General features: G+C 38.7%; 1 protein-coding gene across 2 annotated transcripts in view; it reads left to right on the forward strand.

Moving 5' to 3' along the window:
* Nucleotides 1-42: 42 nt before the first annotated feature.
* Nucleotides 43-26,325, forward strand: part of GOLGA4 (golgin A4) — an 81,789-nt gene continuing 55,506 nt past the window's right edge. The window contains exons 1-5 of one of the 2 annotated variants that reach the window (XM_081106480.1): nt 70-445; nt 8,764-8,853; nt 15,569-15,667; nt 20,376-20,441; nt 24,628-24,942. In XM_081106480.1, coding sequence (XP_080962606.1) covers nt 374-445; nt 8,764-8,853; nt 15,569-15,667; nt 20,376-20,441; nt 24,628-24,942 — 642 coding nt within the window. In that variant the 5' untranslated portion in view covers nt 70-373. Of the gene's footprint in view, nt 446-8,763; nt 8,854-15,568; nt 15,668-20,375; nt 20,442-24,627; nt 24,943-26,325 lie in introns of both variants that reach the window. The other variant, XM_081106481.1, reaches the window with a different exon arrangement.

Below are 26,325 nucleotides of genomic sequence, written 5' to 3' on the forward strand. Positions count from 1 at the left end.
CGAGCGCGCCGGTGCTTGTCCCCTACGGCGCTCCGTACACGCTCCCCGGGCGAGCTCCACGTCGGCCGCGCAGGCGCCTTGGGTACCCAGTTCACCTGCTGCCGTTGTCGCCGCCGCCGCCGCCGCCGCTGTCGGGGCTGGATGGGGGGCCGAGGCCAGCCAGGGGCACCCAGAAGAAAGACACGCGGCGGCGGCGACGCCAACACCCGCAGGACGAGAGTCCGAACCGGCCCCGAGCCCAGGGAGTAGGCGGCCAGGCCCGGCCCCCGCGGTCCCGCGTGTAGAGAAGCCGGCGTCGCTGCCGCGGCTGGGTCTTCCCGGGCACTCGCCCCTCAGGTCTCATTCACACTCAGGACCACCCCCACGCGGCGCCATGTTCAAGAAACTGAAGCAAAAGGTCAGCGAGGAGCAGCAGCAGTCCCAGCAGGCGCTGGCCTCCACTCAGGTACCATGGCTGCCTCGCTCCCCCCGTGCCCATACCCCTCGACACCGGCTCCGGGCTGACAGGAGGCGAGGTTCTTCTGTGACCCTTGACCTCTAACCCGAGGATGCCCCCCCCCCCCCTGCCCCCGGGACTGGGACTGATTCCTGACCCGGGTCTCCGTTCAGGAGAGTGGGTAGGGGTGGCCGGATCCGTCCCGATCGCTGACCTCTGTTAGAGTTACCCCCCCCCCTCCCCTCCGGTCCCCCATGCCCGCCCCCGGCCTGAGAATAAGCGAGAGGGGCTCTGCACTTGCAGGAGTTTGGACCCATCTCCAAGGTGCCCCCACCCAGCCGAGACCCGTCGCAGGGGCGAGGGCGGCGTGGGAAACCCTGGCCCCTTTGCCGTCGCTGACCTCTGGGCTGAAGTCCCCTCTCCGAGGGGCCAGGATCCCGCAGGACTCCTGACCCGAGATGGACGTGTGATTCCCCGCCCGGGGCCGGGGTGAGGGCCAGGGGTCCGGCCGCTCCGGGCCAGGCTGCTTGCGGGAGCGCCGGGACCCGAGCGAGGCGGCGGCGGCGTGGCCGGGCTCCAGCGCCCGGCGCGGTCACGAGTTAGTCACTTCGCATAACTCGGTTGATCCCGGGCGGGCGGAGGGGCGGACCCGGAGGCCCGGCCGGGCTGGTGCCTGGCCGCCGCCTGGCTGCTGCTGCTGCTGCTTCGAGCGTCTCGTTACGTTTATTTTTCCCGAAGGCTGTGGCCTCGGTTTGAGATGACAGCTTCCCGGAAAAGGGGGGCGTGTTAATCGGAAGGAACCATCCCCTGAGCACCAAGGGAACCTGGTCTCCACAGGGAAGAGGAGCCGCTTCCGCTAAAATTTCTCCCCAGCCTTTCTGACGCTCAACAGATGGAGCAAATTTCTCTCTCAATTTTAATTTTTGCAAGGAAGACTGAGTTTTGACGAATTCGGCATTTATAATACACGTATAACATGGATCTTATGTAGCTAACAGCTGTTAAACAACTAGGCACTGCTATGTATGGCATTGAGTTTGTTCTGAGCTATGAAGTTGATGTTCTCTTAAGTTTAAGGCGTGTGTAGGGTAAAACAGTGCTTGAAATACATTGGAACAGGCCAGCAGGACAGTGACGGCTTGTTCATTCTCATGTAAAATGTACACAGTGACTAAAATTTAAGTAGTACCTTGTACTGCGGGCTTTTCTGACTTTACAAAGCACAGTTACTTAAGAAACAATGAAGAATGTAGGGAAGTGGTCATGTTAGTGAATGTCACGAGGTGTTTACATTTGGGAAAGTGTGAAATATCATTGATCCAAGATTCCATCTCTAGAAATTTAGTCCAAGAAAATTTAGGATGGGCTAAAGATTTAGCCACATGGATTTTCAATTTTTTTTAAAATATATTTTATTGATTTTTTACAGAGAGGAAGGGAGAGAGATAGTTAGAAACATCGATGGGAGAGAAACATCGATCAGCCGCCTCCTGCACATCTCCCACTGGGGATGTGCCCGCAACCCAGATACATGCCCTTGACCGGAATCGAACCTGGGACCCCTCAGTCCGCAGGCCGACGCTCTATCCACTGAGCCAAACCGGTTTCAGCTGGATTTTCAATTTTTTAATACGTAAAAATTGGCTGAAACTGTTCAGTAGAAATAGAAAGTTGTATTAGTTAGTCAATTATGCAGCCTTTAAAAATACCTACATTTATTGGGTTCTTACTATGTGCCAAGCATTTTGTTTACTATTTTACACGGATTATTTTAATTGTTCATAAACCTATGAGGAAGATAATCTTTTATAGATGAAGGAGTGAGACCCAAAGAGGTAAGTTGCCCAATATCACCCAGCTAGTGTGAGAGCCTACAGAAAAGTATTAACATGCAGAGATACTTGTTTTAAGAGACAGATTAAAGAGCAACATATGGCCCTAGCTCAGCCGTGGGCAAACTACGGCCCATGGGCCGGATCCTGCCCATTTGAAATGAATAAAACTAAAAAAAAAAATGACCGTACCCTTTTATGTAATGATGTTTACTTTGAATTTATATTAGTTCACACAAACACTCCATCCATGCTTTTGTTCCGGCCCTCCGGTCCAGTTTAAGAACCCATTGTGGCCCTCGAGTCAAAAAGTTTGCCCACCCCGGCCTAGCTGGTTTGGCTCAGTGGATAGAGTGTCTCCCTGTGGACCAAAGGGTCCTGGGTTCAATTTCGATTAAGGGCACATACTTTGGTTGCAGGCTCCTCCCAGCCCAAGCCCTGGTTTGGGCTCCTGCAGGAAGCATCCGATCGATGTGTCTTTCTCACATTGATATTCCTCTCTGTCTTTACCTCTCTTTAAACTCTCTCTAAAAATCAATGGAAAATATCCTCGGGTGAGGATTAAAAAAAAAAAAAGCAACATATGATCCCAGTTTTGTGGGGAAAAATATGTATATAAGTATATTTACATACAAACAGTGACAATAGTTTAGGAAGGATATGCGCAAAGGTGCTGGTGAGATAAGTATTCTTTTTCTTATTTGTAATGTTAGTTTTTCTTCATGAAAATTAATTGCTTTTATGCTGTAGTAAAAAGAGGTTGTTTTTAGAATAGTAGTAAAAAAGCTAGTTACAAGCTAACCTGTTAGAGTTTCCAGTTTCCATAGATTGCTGCCTCTGATGAGATGGTGCATCAGGATCAAATAAAATCATTTTGTGTACAAAAGATTGAAAACATGCCCATTTGATAATATATATAATCTCCAAACTGCAAAAGGAAATCATTACTGATCAACTACTGATAGAAATTGGATTCTGTTCTGGCCTCAGATTTTTATCTATTCAGAACCCTTTAAGATGAGTAGTTCTGGATTATTGTTTTTAGAGTTAAGAATTTATTGCATGCATGAATTGAAAAAGAAAACAAAAAACCTTTTTTGATGACAGTCCTTTTGCAGCAGGTTACACAAATTCTTGTTTTCTTAAGCAAAGGCTCTTGAATTTGTATATTATCATTTCTTCATTTTTGGCTATAAATTCTTTTGTGTTGAAGGCACCATGCCCTCAAGAATTTAATAGGGCGTGAAAGGCCTTTTTTTTCCACTCAAGAGGATTTATTTGTTACTGGTCTAGGTTGAAAATTTTCCCTCAGGTGGGGTTGAATGTATTTCTCCCTAATCTGTGTCTAATTCCAAACCTTTGTTCATTGTTAGTTAAACAGATCTTTTTTTTTTTGTTTTGTTTTTTTTTTTAAATTTTTTTATTGAGTTTTTACAGAGAGGAAAGGAGAGAGATAGAGAGTTAGAAACATCGATGAGAGAGAAACATCGACCAGCTGCCTCCTGCACACTCCCCACTGAGGATGTGCCCGCAACCCAGGCGCATGCCCCTGACCGGAATCGAACCTGGGACCCTCAGTCCGCAGACCGACGCTCTATCCGCTGAGCCAAACCGGTTTCGGCAGTTAAACAGATCTTTGAATATTCTCATTTTCCCTTGATTTTAGAAAATTTCTAGTTTTTCCATTTTTATTATTTTACTTAAAAAAACACACTTTTTAAAAATTGATTTCAGAGAGGAAGGGAGAGGGAGAGTGATGAGAGAGAATCATCGATTGGCTGCCTCCTGCACACTGTCCCTGCTGGGGATTGCTTGCAACCCAGGCATGTGCCCTGAACTAATGGAACCGTTCATAGGTCGATGCTCAACCACTGAGAGCCATGCTGGCCGGGCTGAATCTTAGTATTTCTGGAGAAATTTTTTGGTATATCCTTTTTAAAAAAAGGTAAAAGCAGTTCAAGTGGGTTGGGATTAGCTTTTTTCTATTTTAATGAAGGAATAAATTAGGTCAGAAAATATGGCATCTTATATCATAAAGATTAAGGTTCTATAAAACTTTTGTTTTAGAGGTGTCTGTGTGGAGTGGTTTCTTTTTAATTTGTTAAAAATTTTAACTGTGAGTCCCAGTGGGGAAAAAATTGAGAAACTCATCTAAAGAATACCCGGGAAGTGGATAAGGGTATCAGAAGACCTGTGTGCTAACCCAGATCTTGCAGTATGCACCTGGACAAGCCACATAAGCATTCTGACTTCTTATTTTCTCGTCAGGAATTGGGGATGAGATACTATCTGCCCCACTTACCTTTCAGATTGGTTGTGAGGATCAAAAGAGATAAGTATTTGGAAGCTTTTGTAATTATAGAGCCCTTAGTTATTTACTAGAGCCTGCTAAGGTGCTATGCTGGGTGTTACATTTGCCTTGAAGGATAGATGTAGTTTCTCTACCATGGGATTGAGGGACATGCACTCCTAGCATGGTGGTAGTGTTCACAGGCTGTTGTGGCAGCGTATACTAGTAAGAAGGCATTTTGGGAAAGGGTCAGTCATGGTGACATCTGAGTAGAGTCTTGATGGATAATGAAAAGTCATAGTATATACTGACAAGGCATTTAAGCCTTATTATTTCTAAAGGTGACTATTAGTTTTCTAATGTTGCCCAACAAATTACTACAACCGTAGTGTCTAATAACCCAATTATTATTTCACATTCTGTATGTCAGAAGTCTGGCATAGTCTGACCGGCTTCTCTGGATCTCACAAGGCTAAATCAGGGTGTCGTCCAGACTGTGTTCTCATCTGGAGTTTCGGGTCCTCTTCCATGCTCAGATGGTTGTGGTAGAATTTAGTCCTTTGTGGTTGTAGGACTGAGGTCCTTATTTCTTGCTGATTGTTGAAGGGGACCACTTTCAGTTGCTAAGAGCTGCCCAAAGTTCCTTGCCATTTGGCCCCATAGGCATTTGCTTTCTCCAGGACAGCAGGATTGCATCTCTCTGCTTTCTGCCTCTGCCTTTGCACTCTGGACTCATACTTGAAGGGTTTGTGTGATTAGGTTGGGCCCATCAAGATAATCTTCTTTTAATTAATTCAAAGTCAACTGATTGATAACTTTAAATACACCTACAAAATCCCTTTTGCTATGTAGGGTCAGATAATCAGGGGAATGATATCTCATCAGACTCACAAGGCAAGGGTCATTTGGGATCATCTTAGAATTCTACGTACTGCAGACTAAAATGGTTTTTCTTATACTGAAGTTGGGGCCTTAGTTATAATAATAATAATAATAGTCAGTTGGCAATAAAAATATTAATTGTGAGCTTGTATATAACCATCAGGCTTCTTGACAAATAGCCTAGAAATCTGTGGTCAAATTTCTCATGGTTATAAAAACTAATTAGACCAAATTTATTTTGAACGAATCTAAATCCTTTTATATTTTGAAGTGAGGATAACCCATTAAGGATCCAGGACCTTGGGATAAATGCTCAAGTACAGTTAGTTTTTCATGCATGTTTTATACTTTGTAGTCACATCCATTCCTTCATGTGATCTGTACTCTTGCAACTCCAGAGGAAGACTTACAAGTTATCAGGCCAAACTTTGCCAGGTGGTACTACTTTTCTGAGGCTAGTGTATTTTAGAGCCTTGTCTTCAAATTTATAAACCCCAACATTTGATTTTGCTAGTTTATCCAGAGCTGAAGAGGCTCTCAGTTACTGATTAGGCTCACATGTGGCCATGGTAAAAAGACATAGTGCCAATTTTTTTAAAATTTTTTTTAAAAAAATCTTTATTAGTTAAGGTATTAGTGCCAATTTTTTAAAACTCACAGTGGTGGTATACTTTTCAAGTGATTGGGAGGTCACTGTCTGGAGTAGCCCTTTCTGGCACCTGGGCAATTGGAAAGCTGAATTATTAAGGCAAAGATTACTTGGAGATGATGGAATCACAGCAGAGAAGTTAAGAGCTATTCCTTCTAGTCTTGTAGTAATTTTCTAGTTATTTTCCTCTCTTTTTGTCTCCCCCCTCAGTGGCCCTTTAATTAAAGGAGATATTAGATATGACCATTTAAAAGTAGATAGAAATGGAGCTCCTCCCTCTCATAGTGGCAGCCTTTGAAGTATCTACAGCCTTTGAAGTGGGCATGATTTGAAATTTATGGCTCTGGGTGTAGGAAGGATTTATTGAATTTCTCTCAATTTCAGTGAAAACTATTTCTGAAGTGCTCTGAACATTTTCATTTTAGTCTCAGTCCTGGATAAACACTATCCAGTGACTGCTTTCCATTCCCATTTTCTAAGCACAGTATTGATTTCTAGTCGTACATTTTCTAGACATTTAAGACATTGGTTAGGCTTTAGCTTCATTTCACATTCAAACATTTTCTTGTTTAAAATGTTAAGATGTTACTGTTTCAGTTTTTATCCTGGGAAAGGATATCTTATTTCTTAAGGTAACTTCTGCATATAGCTAATTTCATCTATCACTTGTTGATTTTGTTGTTGTTCATCTTTTAGAAAGTGTGTGTGTTGGAATATTTAGTTGTAAGCTAGTTAAGCAGAAAGGAATTTATTAAAGAATATTTGGTAGCTTACAGATTTCCAGGATGGCCTGAAAGTCTGGGCTGATTGCTGTGTCCAGCTGTACGTGGGGACTGCACTAAGAAGAATGTTGCAGCTGCCTCAGCTGGGCAGCAGCATTGAGTCTTCCACTGCACAGCTCCTGTGTACAACTACATGAAGCCGTCCCCATACGCTTCAGCTGGTGAACTTTAGTTTTGAATGTTTATTTCCTCACATCACTCACTTATGACTCATGTGGGTGTGTTTTTCGGTGGAGTCTGGCCCAGATCACCTACCCTCTATGCAAAGAAGACTGGGTCAGTGGTTTTCTGAGTTTTAACTTAGGGAGTTATAAGAGCTGTTTAGGAAAAAAAAGGATAGCCCTCAAAAATATAGTGAGGATCTGATTGGTGCCTCTCTCCTGTCATATAGATGGTCATTTGTCCCAACAGCATTTATTGGACGCCTGTCTTAAAAAAATTTATTTATTTTAAAATTTTATCTTGCAATCACTGTTTACATTCAATATTATTTTGTACTAGAGGCCCGATGCACGAAATTTGTGCAAGGGTCTCAGCCCCCACCACGACAGCGGCAGCTGCCTCTACTTTGGCTCCGCTGGTGTGGCTTCGTTTGGAAGGTCGTCTGGAAGGACATATGGTCTAATTAGCATATTATGCTTTTATTATAGAAACTAGAGGCCCAATGCACGAAATTCGTGCACGGAGCTCGGCCCTCACAGCTGTGGTGGCTTGCCTCAGCCCTCGTAGCCCTGGCTTCGTTCAGAAGGATATCTGGAAGGACGTCCGGAAGGTCGTTTGGCTGTCCGGTCTAATTAGCATATTACGATTTTATTATTATAGATTAATTCGGAGTTGCAATAGTACCCTCTTGTGGACATTCTGAGCAGAGACATAGAAGCACAGAACAGACTGTGGAACCTCATAAGAAAAGCAGGGGAGGATGGGTAGGTGGGAAGAGATCAGATAAAGAAGTTGTATGCATATATAGGCTCTTAGGGACACTGACAGTAGGGTGATGAAGGCCTGGGGTGGGGTGACGGAGTAGAAGAGGTCAATTGGGGAAATAGAGGGCATGTAATCATTTCAACAATAATGATAAAAAATTAAAAATAACTTTTTAGTTAGTGAAAAAAAAATAAATGGACTGGCCTCTCAGTATCTAGCTGTGGTGTGTAAGGTAGGCTCAAAGCAAGGCCCTTTACCAGAGAGATGCTTACCTGTGCATTTCATAGTATTTCATATTAGAGCTGGAAGTCACTTTAAAGATGGAATTGACAATCTCATTTTTTTAAATGAACTTTTCTTTTTAAAGAATAATTTTATTGATTTTTAAAGAGAGAGAGAGGAAGGGAGACGGAGAGAGTGAAATATGGGCTGCCTCCTGTATGCCCCCGACCCGGCACTGGCACCGGGGATGGAGCCCACAATGGGGCATGTGCCCTGACTGGAGATCTAACTGACAACCTCCTGGTGCACCGGACAACTCCCAACCAGCTGAGCCACATGGGCCAGGGCCAAATGAACCTTTTGTTTTGGAATAATTTTAACTTACAGGAAAGTTGCAAAGATAATACAGAGAGTATTCATATACTCCTCAACTGGTTTTAGTTTCCTTTAATACTACCATCTTATTTTACCATCACAACCTTATTTTACAGATGAGTACATATATCCCTGAAAAAGCTAATTTAGCTAAGATCATAATTCTAGTTGCTAGCAGAGTCAGACCAAGGACCCAGTAGGTAGCCTGAGTTTCTTAGTTGATATGTGTTAGTTATCCTTTCCTGTTTTCATGTTTTTGCTCTTTTCCTTTTCCTGGGTTCTTTGATCATGGATTGAGAGAATGACTACTCAGCACATAGTGTACCAGTCAATGTCTTTCTAATTTGTGCAATAATTTTTAAATCTAGGCTTCCTCCAATTCTTCAACACCAACAGGAGCCAGGAGCAGGACGTCTTCATTTACAGAGCAATTTGATGAAGGAACACCCAATAGAGAGGTAAGTCTTAAGTTTCTTCTTTAATAAACCTCGCACAAGAAGCTTATTAATTTAAAATGTAATGCTACTGTTGATAACAAAATTATTTTGACAGTTCAATTTTTAATTCTGAGGCATATTCTTTTTTTATTTTTAAAAAATATATTTTTATTGATTTTTAGAGAGAGAGGAAGGGAGAGGGATAGAGAAATAGAAACATTGATGAGAGAGGAAGTCATTGATTGGCTGCCTCCTGCAGGGCCCCCACTGGGCATTAAGCCCACAACCGGGGCATGTGCCCTGACCAGGAATTGAATTGGTGATCTCTTGGTTCCTGGGTCAGTGCTCAACCACTGACCCACATCAGTCGGGCGGTATTCTTTTTTGCAAATAGCAGTTAGGTTTTTGTAAAGTGTGTTTTCTTTGAGAATCTTTTTTTTTCTTTTGAGAATCTTAATTAGAGAGTATAATATGCTCTAAATTTAATATTTGAAGTTTTTAGAATAATTTGATAACAATTCGTTCAATTGCATTATATGGGGAAGAGTCCTATAGTTTCAAGCTAGTGATTGGAAACTGTGAAAGTAACTTTACTCATTCCATGTGACTTGCACCTGGCACCATAGCTCAGCTTAGATTTTTTTCAACCTTTTAACTTTTTGTGAAGTTTGACACAGATAACAGAAAAGGCAAATCATAAATGCACAAATCAATGAATTATTACAAAGTAAACCCCCATGTAACCACCCCTCAGGTCTAGAAAAGGACAGTGTCAGCTACAGTGCTTTCCCCCAAAAAGATTACTGACTTTTTGGTATTTGCTTCTTTCCTTCTCTTTATAGTACCACTTTTGTGTACTTTCTATTGTATGTTTTTTTTGTTTTGTTTTTGTTGTTCATCCTTACATGAGGATATTTTTTCCATTGCTTTTCAGAAAGAGTAGAAGGAAGGGAGGAAGGGGAGAGAGAAAGATTGATGTGAGAGAGACACATTGATTGGTTGCCTCCTGCACGTGCCCCTGGGTAATCCAAGATCAAGGTGCCAGCAGATTCTGTGGTGAGGGCCCTCTTTCTGGTTTGCAGACAGCTATCTTATTATTATATCCTAGCATGACCTTTTCTTGGTGCATGTACCCAGGGAAAGGTGGAGGTGTGGGAGAATTGGGAGAGGGGCAGTTCTTATGTCTCTTTCTTTCTTTTTTATTTATTTTTTATTGACATTAGAGGGGAAGGGAGAGAATGAGAGATATAAAAACATCAGTGATGCGAGAAAATCATTGATCGGGTGCCTCCTGCACTCCCCCTACTGGGGATCGAGCCCGAAACCTGGGCATGTGTCCTTGACCAGAATCGAACCTGGGACCCTTCAGTCCCAAGGTGGACGCTCTATCAACTGAGTCAAACGGGCCAGGGCATTTTTCCATCATGAGGAATTTTTGACTGCATCTATCCCTACCTCCCAAAGGCTCTACCATTACATTGAGGATTAGGGCTTCAATTATCAATTTTTTGGGGAACAAACATTCAGTCCATAGCACTTACTTTGTTCTCTTGAATATCTTAGTTATTAGAGGTAGTACTGTACTGAGCATTTTACACACACATTTATAATGCTATTATTCTGTAGGATAGATTTCTAAGAATGGGATGGCTAGGTCATAGGCAAATTTAAAAATTGGAAAGATATTTCCAAATTGTCTTGAAGGTTACTTCAAAACAAATATTTTAAAACTTTTATTTAGTATATGTTGATAGCAAAATAAACACTTGATAATATAGTTTTTGCATTAAAACTTAATGACATATATACTGTGCATATATTGGTGCATATATTGAAATGATCTGACAAAGATGTATAAAAGTATAAAGTATGGCCCAGTCAGTGTAGTTCAGTGGTTGAGCATTGACCCATGAACCAAGAAGTCACCAGATCGATTCCCAGTCAAGGTACATGTCTGGGTTGCAGGCTCGAATCCCAGTAGGGGGCATGCAGGAGGCAGCTGATTGATGTTTCTATCTCTCTATCCCACTCCCTTCCTCTCATTCTATAATTAATAAAAACATATTTTTAAAAAGTATAAAGAATGTGCATACTTTTCTTTGAGGTCTCATTTTTTGTGCATTATTTGCAAATTTGCATTTCTTTATGATTTTAAGTTTAATGGTATTGAACTTAGTTTAAGTTTATAGATGTAACCAATGTGAATGAAAGTTGCAGTACCAATACTGTTTTTACCATCAGTGTTAATGGTATCATTCTTATACCCAGGATATTGGTTGATAATATAGTAGTTTATTGATTTACATACAGTATAGTTGAAACCCTGAAAATAACTTGATTACTACTATTTTAAAAAAGGATTTATCTAGAATGCTTTAAAATGTTTTAAGTGAATATATCTTTTATAAAATAATCCTTTCTGAAAGGGATATTTGATCATTCTTTACAATAGGTTATGTTTTTGTTTGTTTTAAAGTTTTTAAAAAATTTATCTCTAATTTCTAAATTTTAATACTAAAAATTTTGTACTCAAATTCTTGAGTTATAAGTCTAACTCAAGAAATAGCATCCGGCCCGGCTGGCGTGGCTCAGTGGTTGAGTGTCAACCTGTGAACCAGGAGGTCACACACAATTCAATTCCTGGTCAGGACACATGCCTGGGTTGGGGGCTCCATCAGGGGGAGTTCAGAAGGCAGCCAGTTGATGATGCTCTCTCATCATTGATGTTTCTCTCTCTCTCTCTTTCTCCCTTCCTCTCTGAAATCAATAAAAATATATTAAAAAAAATAGTAAATGCTGATACTAGCAGCAATATATATATGTATATATATATATGTACATATATATATGTACATATATATACACACACACACACACATATATATATATACACACACACACATACACATACCAATGTTTGGAAGACAGAAACAGAACCTCCTCTTTAAGGCCGAGAGATATATACTTCCTGAGCTACTAAATTTTATAGGGTCCCTTCCCTACTAGGAGACATTAATTCATAGGAGACACATTAATTCATTATATACAGTGGATGCTAGCAGATGCCTTAAAACAGGCATTAGGACTTAATTTTCTCTTTGAACTCTGGTTAAGAAGGATGGAAGGGTTCTGTGCTGCCAGAGTTAGATTTAGGGAGGAAGGAGAGAGAGAAAGATTGATGTGAGAGAGACACATTGATTGGTTGCCTCCTGCACGTGCCCCTGGGTAGTCCAAGATCAAGGTGCCAGCAGATTCTGTGGTGAGCGAACCTTTTGAACTCGGCGTGTCAGCATTTTGAAAAACCCTAACTTAACTCTGGTGCCGTGTCACATATAGAAATTTTTTGATATTTGCAACCATAGTAAAACACAGACTTATATTTTTGACATTTATTTTATATATTTAAATGCCATTTAACAAAGAAAAATCAACCAAAAAAATGAGTTCGTGTGTCACCTCTGACACACGTGTCATAGGTTCGCCATCACTGTGCTAGAGGCTAAAGTGGGGCTCCCAGCACTGGTGAAAGGAGGTTGAAAAAACTTTTGCTGACTGATGCCTAGAGCTCTCTGTGGCCTATTATAAGAAGCTTCTGTCCCTAGGGAGGCCTCATGATCAAGAACTGAACCAAACCTCATCGAGGCTTAGTGATTGAGTCTGTGATAACCTGTATATTGTCATAGGTTAGGACACTCAAAGTGGGGCCTAGGGAATCAGATTGACTGAGGAATAAGGAAGGATGAGCATAGAAGGAAGGAGAAATATAATACTTTCTCAAAATGAGCCTGTAAATGAAAATTCTAAAACAAATGCTAAAAAGGCAGCCAATAAAAACAGGAATTGGGATATAAATTTACTCTAGGTGAAATTAGAATAATAGAGCAATTTGGCCCTAGCTGGTTTGGCTCAGTGGATAGAGCGTTGGCCTGTTGACTGAAGGGTCCCAGGTTCGATTCCAGTCAAGGGCACATACCTGGGTTGCCGACTTGATACCCAGTTGGCGGCATGCAGGAGGCAGCCAATCAGTGATTCTCTCTCATCATTGATGTTTCTGCCTCTCTCTCCCTCTTCCTTTCCTCTCTGAATTCAATAAAAATATATTAAAAAAATAGGGCAATTTGGAAAGACTTTAAAGCAAGTATCTTTAATAAGATAGATGAATTAATACTTTTCTTAAGAACAGAAAATTGTGGGGGAAAAATAGGCCAAAATAAAACTGGACTAGGTAGATGTGAAAAAGAACTAAGTAGAAATGCTACTAATGAAAGAAAAATTATGTAAAAATATAAGTAAAAATAAAACTCACATTAGTCCCAGTTCAAGAGAAAAGTAGGGAATTCTAAAAGAATACTACATAATCCCACTCAAAACACACAGAGATAGAGATAAAGAAAAAAATTTTTTTCCCCCTAAGAGCAAGAGCCATGGGAAATAGATTAAAAGCTTTCAACACACATCTAATATGAGTGTTTAGGTAGCTTCATGAATGTTTAGGCACGTACAACTTCAGTCACTAACTTCAACTGTTGGCTTCAGTGAGAAAGAGCCAAATTAAATTCTTAGGACAATTTGATCAGAATTTGAACAATTAGAGATGGAGTTGAGATTGAATTTTATTGGGAGGAATATTTGAGAATTGATGCTTGTGGGACTTTCATGAACATAAGAAGCAATTGACAAGGACAAGTGGAGGGATGTAGCTGTCAGTGGGAACTAATTTTAATGTACTTTGCTTTTCTATGGGGCCAGAGTGTAAATTGTTTGGCAGCACCTTTTGAAATGTTTGGTCAACATGTTTTTCTCTACTGGGTATTAATTAGCTTTTGTGTTTTTCTCTTAAAATTTCCAATATACTCTTAAATTTGCAATTATTTACTTGTGTGGGCAAGAGTGACTTCATTTCAAAATGAATTATGGAAGCTTAAAAAATTGAATTTGTATAAGCCTTTAACTTAAATAACATTCATTCAAAGCTTGTTGAGTTCCCAGGGGAGTAGACTTTTAGCAAGAGTATAAACTTGGATTGGATGATTCTCTAGAGCCAAACAGGCATAATAGTATATTTTAGTACTGATACTAAATTTTAGGATTTAGTATAAAGTCAGTTCTTGAATCCTACCCAAGGAGTACCAGTTAACATAAACACACACAAAAAATGCCTTAAAAAACGTTTGCCCTATCTATTAGATGGTCTCTATTATAGGACCAGATGAAGAGTTAGTAAAGGCTCTAGTTAGTACCCATAACTCTACGGTACTGAGATGAGAAGTGTAAGCTCTTAAGCTTTTGCAGATATTTATATTTTTCCTTTTGCATATTTTATTTTTTAAAAAATTTATCTTTATTGTTGAAAGTATTACAGATGTTTCCCTGTTTTCCCCCATTGATCCCCTCCACTCTGCTGTAGATATTTATTTTCTGATGTAAGTTCTTTATTATATATCACATAATAGATAATACAACACACATTAGCTGCTAAATCAATGTTTCAAAGGATTTTTTAAAATGTATTTTGAAATAATCATAGATTCACAGGAGTTTACAAAAATTTTTTTAGTAGGCCCTGTGTACCCTTCACCCAGTTTCTCCCAAAGGTAACGCCTTGTAACACTGTGAAAACAAGGAAATTGACATTGGTAAATTATTGACATCCATAGAGCTTATTCAGATTTCACCAGTTCTATATGTATCACTAAAGGCCTGGTGCATGGATTTGTGCACAGGTGGGGTCCCTCGGCCTGGCATGCGCCCTCTCGGGACCCCTTGGGGGATGTTGGACTGCCGGTTTCGGCCCGATTCCCGTAGGCCGATGCTCTAACCAACTGACCTATTTGGCCAAGGCTTGGAGAAAACTTTTTTGAATATAAGTACAGATAAATGATTACTTAAAGTGTTATATGTCTTGGCCCTGGCTGGGTAGCTCATCTGGTTTGAGCATTGTCCCGATATACCAAGATTGCAGATTTGATCCTGAGTCAGGGCACATATAAGAATTAACCAGTATTAACCAATGAATGCATGGATGAGTAGAACAAGAAATCAGTGTTTCTCTCACTCTCTCAAAAAAAAAATCAAAAAAAAAAAATCAAAGTTTTATGTGTCTTATCGTCCCATAAATTTCCATGCTGTGTTTTTGAATGTATAAAAATGAATGGCACAGTATTTGTTTTATGCTAAAGCTTCTGTTCTTTATCATGTATTGTTCCAATTGGTATAGACCAGTGGTTCTCAACCTGTGGGTCGTGACCCCTTTGGCGGTCAAACGACTTTCACAGGGGTTGCCTAAGACCATCCTGTATAGAGGTATTTACACTACGATTCATAACAGTAGCAACATTACAGTTATGAGTAGCAACGAAAATAATTTTATGGTTGGGTCGCAACATGAGGAACTGTATTTAAAGGGCCAGGAGGTTGAGAACCACTGGTATAGACTCTTATGCCAAATGACATGTTTTGTGCTGTGGTGCCTGTTGTATATATTATTTATATGCCAATAAGCAAGTTGTTTAAAGTTGGGCTTTGAGATCCTAAATAGTTCAACTCTTCCATTCCTGACCTTTCCCAGCAACTTATTATTTTGGGGGTGGAATGACGGTGGTAGTAGTGGTGCTGCAAGGCCATTATAGTGTTGTGCATGCTGTGTGGTGAGAACACTTTGCAACATGCCCTTATGATTTGTTTTTCATCATTTGTTTTATTTTTATACATCTGCTTGTTACACTGAATGAGACAGCTACTAGCCGGGATGATAGCAGAGCCTGCTTTTCTCTCTGAGTATACTATCTTTGCTTTGGATTCCTCCAAACAGCCTAAAACACAGGCTGACAGTGTGGTGAGTCCTTCCACCGCTTTCTGCATTCCCTTTGTGGGGAAGCTAAGTAATTCGGTAATTCTAGAAGCAAATCTCATGTTGCTTGTCACTTACCATCTCTCAAAGCATCTTCAGTGCCCTGCTAACCCTGCTTTAAAAAATAATAGTAAATTGCTGAATTCTGATGGCTGGTGTGTTTTCTGGTAACACTTTAACAGCAACAAAATAACACTTTTCATTAATGTAATGAAGATTACCTTCACTTGGTCTAAACTCTTAAGTTTTCTTTCTAGGGAATGTTTGTTCATTGACTAAAAAAAGGTATGCATTGTTAGAAAACCCTGGTAGTAGGCCAAGAATATTTTGAAATGTGACTCACATTTTTAGGGGAAAAATGCATTTTGTGTAAATCCATAATTAAATAACATTGAGTAGGTAGGTTGATTTTACAGTAACAAATAATTGCATCTTATTTTGGGAGAGGACAAGTTTTCTGTGTATTATTAAATATCTGAAAAGAAATAATGATCTCATTATTTTTCAACTGACTGAAGTCATATAATTTTGAATCTTGTATGTAATTTTGGGAAAGTGGAATTTTTTCTTCAGGTATCTAATTTCTTAATTTAGCAAATTAAAATTTAGAGGTATTTGCTCAGTAAGGTAGCTTTTGGTGTTAAATTGGACATTGAACTGGGATTGATTTTTTTTGTTTTTGTTTTTTTAAAGAATGAGAATTGGTTGAACTAATTTATTAGGCTGGTGATGAAATTGGAACATTTCTGTATTAATCCCTGCAGCCAGTAAAGACTTGGTCTGTATATAGCCACTAGCAATCCTAAAGTACATTCTAACCTTGGTTTTAGAAAAGAAAGCAGCTCAGAGTTCTGGTGATGTCTTCGCTTGGGTCTCAGGGAAAGAGGCCTCTCCTTGGTTCTGGTTACAAATAACACCTCACTATTTTCAAAACTGGTTTGAGAGGGACACAGGAATCCCAGTTAAAGATAAATTACCAACTTATCCTATATAATAAAAGGCTAATATGCAAATCGACCAAATGGCAGAATGACTGGTTGCTATGACATGCACTGCCCATCAGGGGGCAGATGCTCAACGCAGGAGCTGCGCCCTGGTGGTAGTGCGCTCACACAGGGGGAGCGGTGCTCAGCTAAAAGCCGGGCTCATGGCTGGCGAGTGTAGTGGCGGTGGCGGGAGCCTCTCCTGCCTCCATGGCAGCGCTAAGGATGTCTGACTGCCGGCTTAGGGGAGCAGGCCTAAGCCGTCAATTGGACATCCCCCGAGGGCTCCTGGACTGCGAGAGAACAGGCCGGGCTGAGGGACACCCCTCCCCCACAGTGCACAAATCTTGTGCACCAGGCCTCTAGTTTAAAAATAAAATGATACTGCAATAGAGACTTTTTTATTTTTTAAAAAAAGAACTTCTCCTAGGCCCACTTCCATCTATATATATAAAAGCCTAAGCATCCAAACAACTGAATGACCAAATGACCGGTCGACTGGTCGCTATGATACACACTGACCACCAGGGGCAGAGGCTCAACACAGGAGTTGCCCCCTGGTGGTCAGTGCACTCCCACAGCCAACCTCCCGCAGCCCCTCCCCACAGCCAGCCAACCTCCCATGGCCCCTCCCCCTGCGGGCCAACTGCTCGCGTCCCCGATTGGCCCTGATTGGCCCCAATCGCTGGCCAGGCCGAGGGATCCCACCTGTGCACGAATTTGTGCACTGGGCCTTTAGTAAGTATATAAAAGTAATTTGGCCGAGGCCGGTTTGGCTCAGTGGATAGAGCGTTGGCCTGCGGACTGAAGGGTCCCAGGTTCGATTCTGGTCAAGGGCATGTGCCTGGGTTGCGGGCACATCCCCAGTAGGGGATGTGCAGGAGGAGGCTGATCGATGTTTCTCTCTCATCGATGTTTCTGGCTCTCTATCTCTCTCCCTTCCTCTCTGTAAAAAATCAATAAAATAATAATAAAAAAAAAAGTAATTTGTATGGAGTCCTAGTGTATCATGAAAGAAATGCTAAAAAATTTTAAATGAAGGCATTAGAAATAATTTAAGTAGATTAAAAGTCTTTATAATATTATTTAAATTGAGTTTTGTTCAAATAAAAACTTATTTTTCCCCACATAACAAAGGGAAACAATAGCATAACTTATAGTAGAATAAACATTTAGAGAGGGCCTAATTCATTACATTAGGGAATCACCAGCTGCTGATTTTTCCTTAATTTAGTTTTTTTTTTTGAAAAATTTGTATCTTTACCTGTAATTCTAAAAATTACTGTATCCTTAGTGCTCAGCAACCAATAAATATTGAACAAAGATTGAACAAAACATAATTGAACACAAATGTGGCAGGGAACCTGTGTGTGCTTTTAAATTAAATGCACTTTAGAAGAGTTTTCCTGTATCTAGGAATTGCCTCCAAGGAGAGAGTATTGGTACTCTTGAGTATTGACTTGTATTGAGCTAGTTCTTCAGGCTTCTGTGTGGGAGAAGGCCTTCAGAGGTCTTCTTTCACTGAAGGAAATAATTGTATAGGATTTAACAAGCATTTACTGAGCCTGTACTACCAGTCCTCAAGATGTTAGGTCCTGGGACCAAGACGAAAATGCAAGGCTTTCTGCTCTCCAAGATTTTATAAGTTTATATGAAGATAAAAATATCAACATACTATACACAGGAATTAAGCCTTAATAGAAGAAAATACAGATGTAGGGAATGTGTTAGTCCTTCAGGCAAGTTAAATGAAACTTCATTAAAAAAGGGCATTTGTTGGACAGAAATAGAGAAGGCATTACACGTAGTGACAAAATCTCTAATTTTGCTTCTAAAGGTTCCTAATTTAAATTTCAGGGAAACATAGGCCAATACTTCCCTTAGTTGTCTTGCATATATTTAGATACGTATATGGTATAACATATAAACTGAAATATTACACAGGGAGGAAAGGTTTTTAAATGTTATGCTGTGTTTGATAGGGTGATATTTCAAGCAATCGTAGAATAGCTTTTTTGTGTGGACTACAATCATGTGTCAAGTAATTTACTTAAAATAGAATAGGGACTCTCTTGCCACGATTCCTTCTAACCTATATATCTTATGGAGTTCTTTCATTCCTTTTTGCATAATTTAATTACTGCTTTTCACTGTACTGATTGGCTGAGAGATTTGTTGATCCCTATAAAATGTTTTTTTATTTTATAGTTTGTAGTATATATTTAGGGCTAGAAACATTACTTATGATGTTACACAAATATATGCCATGTATGCAACTTTTTAATTCTTTGAAATGGCAGAGAACAGGAAGATAAAAGTTAATTACTGTGTTCCTCAAACCTTTCTCTCCTGTCTAACTTTAAAAAAATGTCTTTGACTAATAAAATTTGGTAACTCTTTTTATATTAGAGGGAGAAGGTATTTACATTTTTATTAGGGACAAATTTAAACATATTACAAAAGTGGAAATAGTAGCAATAGTGGTATAAGAATTCTTTTCCTCCTATAGTATCCATTACCAGTGTCAACAATTAACTCATGCCCATCTTATTAGGATCCCTTCCCACTTCCCTAACCATACCACTACCACCCTTTCCATACATGCAGCTTACCCCCACCTCATCCTCACTGGATTATTTGAAGCAAATTTCAGAACTACTATTGTATCTAAATATTTTGGTATATATTTCTAAAAGATAAAGACAAAATATAGACCCACTATACATTTATCATACCTAAAAATTAACAATTTCTTAGTATCAAATACCTAATGAGAGCTCAAAAATTTGAGAATACTTTTGCAAAGCTGAGTGCCTTCACTTGTATTTTAGAATAAGTAAGGTCAGATATTTGACCTTTTCTTGGTCAGCTGTAGAATTGTAGGGGAAATGTGCTATTTAAAGACCAAGTTACTGAAACATACTGGTAGTGGCTAGTCTTTGGTCAAATGCTTTTGTTAACAAAATTGAGATTATTTTATCATGAGCTACTTCTAAAGCTGTAATTTCAGTTAGATACTTAGTGTATTATGAATGCAATATAGAATTTTGAATATCAAAGAATCTCATCCATTATCATAGAACCTATGCTACTATGATGTAATCAGCAGAATGTTGCTTAATTTGGAGCATTTGTCATATGAATAGGATAAAATTAAAACTTTCACATTTGGAATAAGATTATTTTTAATTATACGTTTTTCTGAAAATTGTCACAACAATGTCATTTATACTGTTGGCTTCGAACGAATGAGGCATTTGTATTTCTTGTTACCAAGATAATTTTCAGAGCTTAGCCCAAATATCTTTAATTTGAATATTCTTTTATTATAGGGAACTATTGATATTATTTCTTTTTCTGGATAGATTCCTGTTTGGATGAGTTTAGCTAATAGAAACCCTTATGTTAATTTTGTTGTGAGGAAAAAACTGGGGACATTATAATGGGAAAGGTATGTGATTAGCTTGAAATAAGTTTTGCTACATACTAATCTTCGCTATTTAGTTATATATATTGCAGCAAAATGAATTTTCTAAAATACTTACCATACTAGTTTTGCCTTGCATGAAGACATTCTAATAAATGAACAATTACTAATTTTGTTTGATAAATGTATCTAATAGGGCTTGGTACTTGGCCTTTGTTCTTAACAGTTTTAAAACTTTAGTCTTTTCTTCCTTTTCTTTACAATATCTCTTTGTTCTTTTTAGAATATATCTCTCCAAGCCACAAAATCTCCGGACAGTATTAATGGAAGTGAACTGTTGACTCCTCAGGTATGTTATTCATTTTATTTAAAAAAATGGCAAGTCCTTTCAGAGTGTTGGTCAATCTATAATAGTAGCATTTGACTTTACATTGGAACAGTGATGTCCAAACATTTGATACAGTATGTATGGTAAATCTAGGTTTGTTGATGATTTCTTGGAAAAAAACTGTGATTTTTATATATACACCAGTCATGTAAGATTCTGTTATTACTCATTTAAAAAATTAATGGTGGTAAAGAGAAAATGTTTTGAAAAAAGAAATATGACTTTATAGTTGTAAAGAAAATAGAGAAAGTCATATTGAAAGACGTTACGTTAAATAATTTGAAAGGGGATTATGAAAGAAATGAAATTTATTTTAAAGTTTGCTCTTAAATGTGCTAATGCAGAGAATTTAGGTTATCTTTGATACTCAAAAGTTATTTGTGATTGGGGCTAAGTGACATTCTTTTGACTCCTTCCAAAAATGAAAGAAAAAATTCATGAAAAACATGATGATGGCAGTGTCTGAAGTGAACATTTGTTTACTTTGGCTTTAGTGATGATTATTATCATTAACCTGGCTATTTTCAGCTGTCTCTTTTGTAGGGAAATAACATTTCTAATTTTGTGAACCTGGAGCATGAATGTATACAAACTATGACCTAAATGATTTATGAACTAAATTATGTAGACTAAACATCCTAAAATATTGTCTAGCAAATGTATAAATTACAGTTTCCCAAACTCCGTGAAATGTCACCTGTGATATGAGATCCTTTGGTGGAGGCTGATAAGGCTCTGGCCATAATCCGAGTCCCTGGGCTTGTTGACTTGGGCCTTGAGCAGCATCCCCAATAAATCCCAAGTCTTCTACAAATACATCATTTTCTATAGGTGCCATGAGGTAAGGGTAAAAATTGAGAGGCACCAAATCTAAATGGTACTGGACAGATCCAATGATCTTTAAGGAATATTATTAAAGAATATTTTTTGGAATACTTTTTTCCTTATAGAATAGTTTAAAAAGACTAAATATAGTTACAAATGCAAAAAATAAAATGAACAATAACTATTTGAGAGAGACTTAAGTTTTAATTAAGTTAAATAATAAATATGGGTGATATTCAGGAAGTAAGGCTCACTAAAGGCTTTGAACTTCCTTAAAAAACAACAAATATTTTCCTAAAAAAAAAAAGATAGCATTTACTGAGTATTTACTCTGTTGTCAGGCATTATTAACCATTTTATATATATGATCTCATTTAATTCTCATAACAAGGAGATGTTTTCACTTAGAGTCTGTTTACCTTTAAACAGATTTCTGACAAATTGGGTATTGGTTGTTAGCAAATTAGTAACAGTGTATGTTGATGAAGGGGTAGAATGCTTATTATGGTTGGGCATCTTGACAGCCGCAGGAAATCAGAGTTTATACCAAGCTAGAAGAGATGGTAAAAGCAAGCCCAGGAGTTCATAAGGCATAGCTGTCTATGACCCTCTTAAAACTGGGTTGGACATCTTGTGTAAATTAATAATTTTGGCACACAATATAATAATTGTGGCATGGACATCATTTTAAAGGTTTACTCATTGTCCTTATTTAAGAAGGCAGAAAAGTGTGTATTAGAAAAATTTCTATTAAATACTATTAAATTTTAAGTTGTTTAATGCAGTTCATAATACTCAGCTAATGAAATTGATTCATTTATCTCCAAAAGAGAATGCGGAGAGCTGACCTTTTACTTCAAACAGACTTATAAAACTCAGATCTTTGAAAATAATTAGTACATGCCACCACACAATAGAGAAAAATACATTTTTTCAAAACAATAGGTAATATTTGAGCATTTTTCTGAGAAGCTGTAAAATGGTTTTATTGAATCATAGTGTTAGTATTTTAGCAGTTTAGGAGGAATCTAGGATTTAGTATTACTTATTGTATAGATGAGATATCAGGCATGAAAGTTTAAATTATTTGCCCAACGACCAGTGGCTAGTTACTGGTAGTACTATGGAAATATCATTACTAGACACAAAACATCACTCTAGCTATGTTTTTTTACCATGTATTGCCTCATTTGAATTTGTATGCTATTAAAACAGAATGAGAACTGAATTGATTAAATTCAGTAGAGCAAAATACAGGGATTTAAATGGCAGTTCTCATATGTTGTTTTTTTAATTATTGGGAAAATTATTTTATATTTAAAAATTCATGTGTGAATTTTAAAATATAAAATAAATTACAGTATTAACGTTGCATTTTAAATTTTTGTTGCTATTTTTGAGTACTGCCCTTTTATTTTTCAATAGTTTATTATGAAAATTTTCAAATATATATGAGTTGGAAGAACTTTAAAGTGAATAACTATATACCCTCCACCTAGATTCTTTTTTCTTTTTTTGTTTTGTTCCTCCACCTAGATTTTATCACTGATACTTCACTGTACTTATTTTATCACAAACCTACCTATGTATACATGCCTCTATCTGTCTCTCAATATTTACTTTTTGTTTTTTGTTTTTAAGAGGTGGAATGCTGTTTATTTATTTGTAGTTGGTATATATTTCAGGTGTATAATATAGTGATTCAACATTTATATATTTTTTAATGTGATCACCACACTAAGTCTAATAACATCTGTCCCAATGCAAACTTACCACAATACTATTTTATTTTTTAAATTTATTTTTAGTAAGAGAAAATGACCAAATGTAATACATACATATGGTTGAGAATCCATGTACATGAGAGAGCCCGAGACCTCACATCAGGTTCAGAGAGAGAAAGGAAACATGGTCTTATAAGACATCCTGAGCTAGGAATGAGGTAGGGGGCTCTGGAGGGCTTCAAAGGGTCATTGCAGGTTGAGAAGAAGAGAAGATGCTTAGTAAACAGGAGTTTGTCCTGCCCTATGGATAGGTCAAAAGAGGTTATCTGATAATCTCTTATGGGCAAGACCCCTAATTAAAGTTTTTCCAGGTCAGTGGTCGGCAAACGTATTAGTCAACAGAGCCAAATATAAGCAGTACAACGATTGAAATTTCTTTTGAGAGCCAAATTTTTTAAACTTAAACTATATAGGTAGGTACATTGTTATTAACTTAATTAGGGTACTCCTAAGCTAGCCTTTGCTAAAAACGTCCTCAATCTGATTGAGGTAAGTTCGCTGAGGTCGACCCCTTCCAACTCTCCCATCCACACTCGTCTTGTATACTTGTTTCAGAGAGACGAGTGTGGATGGGAGAGTTGGAAGGGGTCAACCTCAGGGAACGTACCTCAGTACCTCAAAGCAATGTACCTCCCCTGTGCTGTGTATCCCGTGGCCCGCCTGCGCCACGTCTGTCTCCCGTCGCCCAACCGACCAACACCTCTCACTTCTTCTAACGCCACTTCTTCAAAATAGACTCGCCCAGGCCGAAAACCGACTTCTGCTCATGGGCCACGAAGTTTCAATCACACTGTACGTGGTATTTTGTGGAAGAGCCACACTCGGGAGGCCAAAGAGCCGCATGTGGCTCGCGAGCCGAGGTTTGCTGACCACTGTTCTAGGTAGTTAAGGGAGAGGCAGAATTTTCCCTTGTGCTGTTGTTAAAGTTGCCTTTAGCTCAAAACATTCGGCATACCCCAGAGGCACAGAGGCACATCTTGGGATGACTCATTCTGAATCCCCATAGTTCCCTCTTCTGAAACTTCCCTGGAGTTGGTTTGGTAAATTGTTATATATCTCATTAAACCAGTCTCAGTCTTGAGAAAAGTTCAGTTCACTTAAACTGTTGTGTACAATATATTGACTATATTCCCCTTCACCTTTTTCACCCATCTTCTCTCACCCTCTCCCTTATTGCAACCATCAGGCTGGTGACAGTGTGACAGGGGCAGATTTGTAGGTAAGAGATTTGAGACAAGAGAACAGAAGGCTTCCTTTTTTACAGATGTGCAGACTGAAAGGAAGTGACTTAGTGAAGGTCATTCCACTGCTCGGTGACAGACCTGGGACCTACACCCCAGTCCTCTGATTCCAGGTCCAGCACTTTTTTAGAAATAACCAGGTGTCTCTTATTTTTCAGAAAACAATGTATTATGTTAAATGTCAGGGATTTTAATTGAATATGTTAGAGCTTTTAATAGGTTATTGCTGGTGATAGGGAATAATAGAAGTCTAAAGGTGTATTTTTAACCCACATATTCTGTGGTTTTTGGTTACAGTCAGGTGACACACAGACTTTTGCACAGAAACTCCAGCTCCGGGTGTCTTCCATGGAGTCTTTGTTTCGAAGTCCAATAAAGGAATCTCTATTCCGATCTTCTTCAAAAGAGTCTTTGGTACGAACATCTTCCAGAGAATCCCTGAATCGACTTGACCTGGACCTCTCTGCTGCCACTGTTGATCCACCCTCTGATATGGAGAGCGAGACTGAAGATTCGCTAGGGAATTTGGACAGCCTCAACAAAGAACAGTTGATTCAGTGGTTGCGAAGAATGGAACGAAGGTTGAATAGCTACAAAGGGAAATGTTCTGAGGTAGGAGCATGCCTTTTCTGCCTAAAGGAAAATTTCTTCCCTTTGTTCTCTAATTCATCTTACTGTGTGGCTTTTATACCTGTGGTTGGCAAAACTCTCAATTCCTTAGATATGCTGGCTACTAATGATCGGTAATCTGGCAATATCTCGTTAAAGACTTTCAGTGTTTCAGGTCTTTTGTGGCAAGACTCTTAGTAAAGTTTTGAAGCTTATTGTCTGTAGCCTTCTAGTTCTCACACTCTGCCTTTCTGCTTGGACACCCAGTGCAGAGTTCATCACCTTGCCTCCTCACATCCTCTCCCTTGTTCATCTAAGTGCTGTGGCTTCAACATGACCTCTTCTGCTAATCAGATTTTCATTATTACAGACCCCAATTATGTTTTAAGTAGTTTGATTTTCTGACACATTTGTTTCACTTTCATTGTACCTACATTTAAATTTTGCCTCAAATGACTCTTTTAACTTCTGTCCCTCTGAGGATGACACTCTCTGGTCTAAGTGAGGAAGTAGTGCTGCCCATCTCTCTTTTCAGCATCTTCCCTTCAGGTTGAATTTTATTAGTTCTCCCCATCTTGTGCAGTTGAAACGATCTTTCCTAAGGAAAACCTTTCTACAGCAAGTTGCCTATGGCTTATTATATATTTTTTTTTTATATAAAAAAAACTTTTATTAAAAAAAACTATTGGTAATGCCTAATAGTTTATTGTCTTAGCAGTTTGTAAATCAGCATTATAGTTAATTTTAACTAATGAATAATAAAATTCAAAGTTAGTATGTAAAGTTAGCCATAGCTTCTATTTCCAATTATGGCTACAATATGGATAGTTTTAACCTGCAGCCAAAAAGAACAAAAACCCCTAGATGAAATATATAAAGTATTTTTTTTTAAACTATAGAATGCTGGCAAACTAGAAAGGAATTATTAGGCTAAAAGCTAGAGGCTGGCTGGAACCCAGAGATGTAAACAGGGCAGGAAAGCCATGTATTTCAGGAGGCACTTGTGAAATCAAGCAACTTTGTCCTTTAAAATTTATTTTTTATTTCTATCAAAGTTAATAATGGTATTTATTTTTATTTAAATTTATGTTATTTTCACTAGCTTAGTTATGGCTTTTAAGTTTGAAGCTGGGGCAACAGTAAAATTAATATTTAAGTGTGTAAGACACTATGCATTTGATATTTATGGTGCCATTTAATTTTGCATCATCTCTGTGAAGTAGATATCAATTAACTCTCATTTGTAGAATAGGGGTTAGAGACTCATAGAGACTTAATCTTAGACATTAAGTAACTTGCTTACTGTCACATAGGTAGCAGTTGACAGAGTCCTATTTGATTCTATGTCTTTCTGTTGTTCTGATATTTGTGCTACTGCAGAGTTAT

This window comes from Myotis nattereri (assembly GCF_964212035.1).
Source record: "Myotis nattereri genome assembly, chromosome: 14".
Taxonomy (NCBI): Eukaryota; Metazoa; Chordata; class Mammalia; order Chiroptera; family Vespertilionidae; genus Myotis; species Myotis nattereri.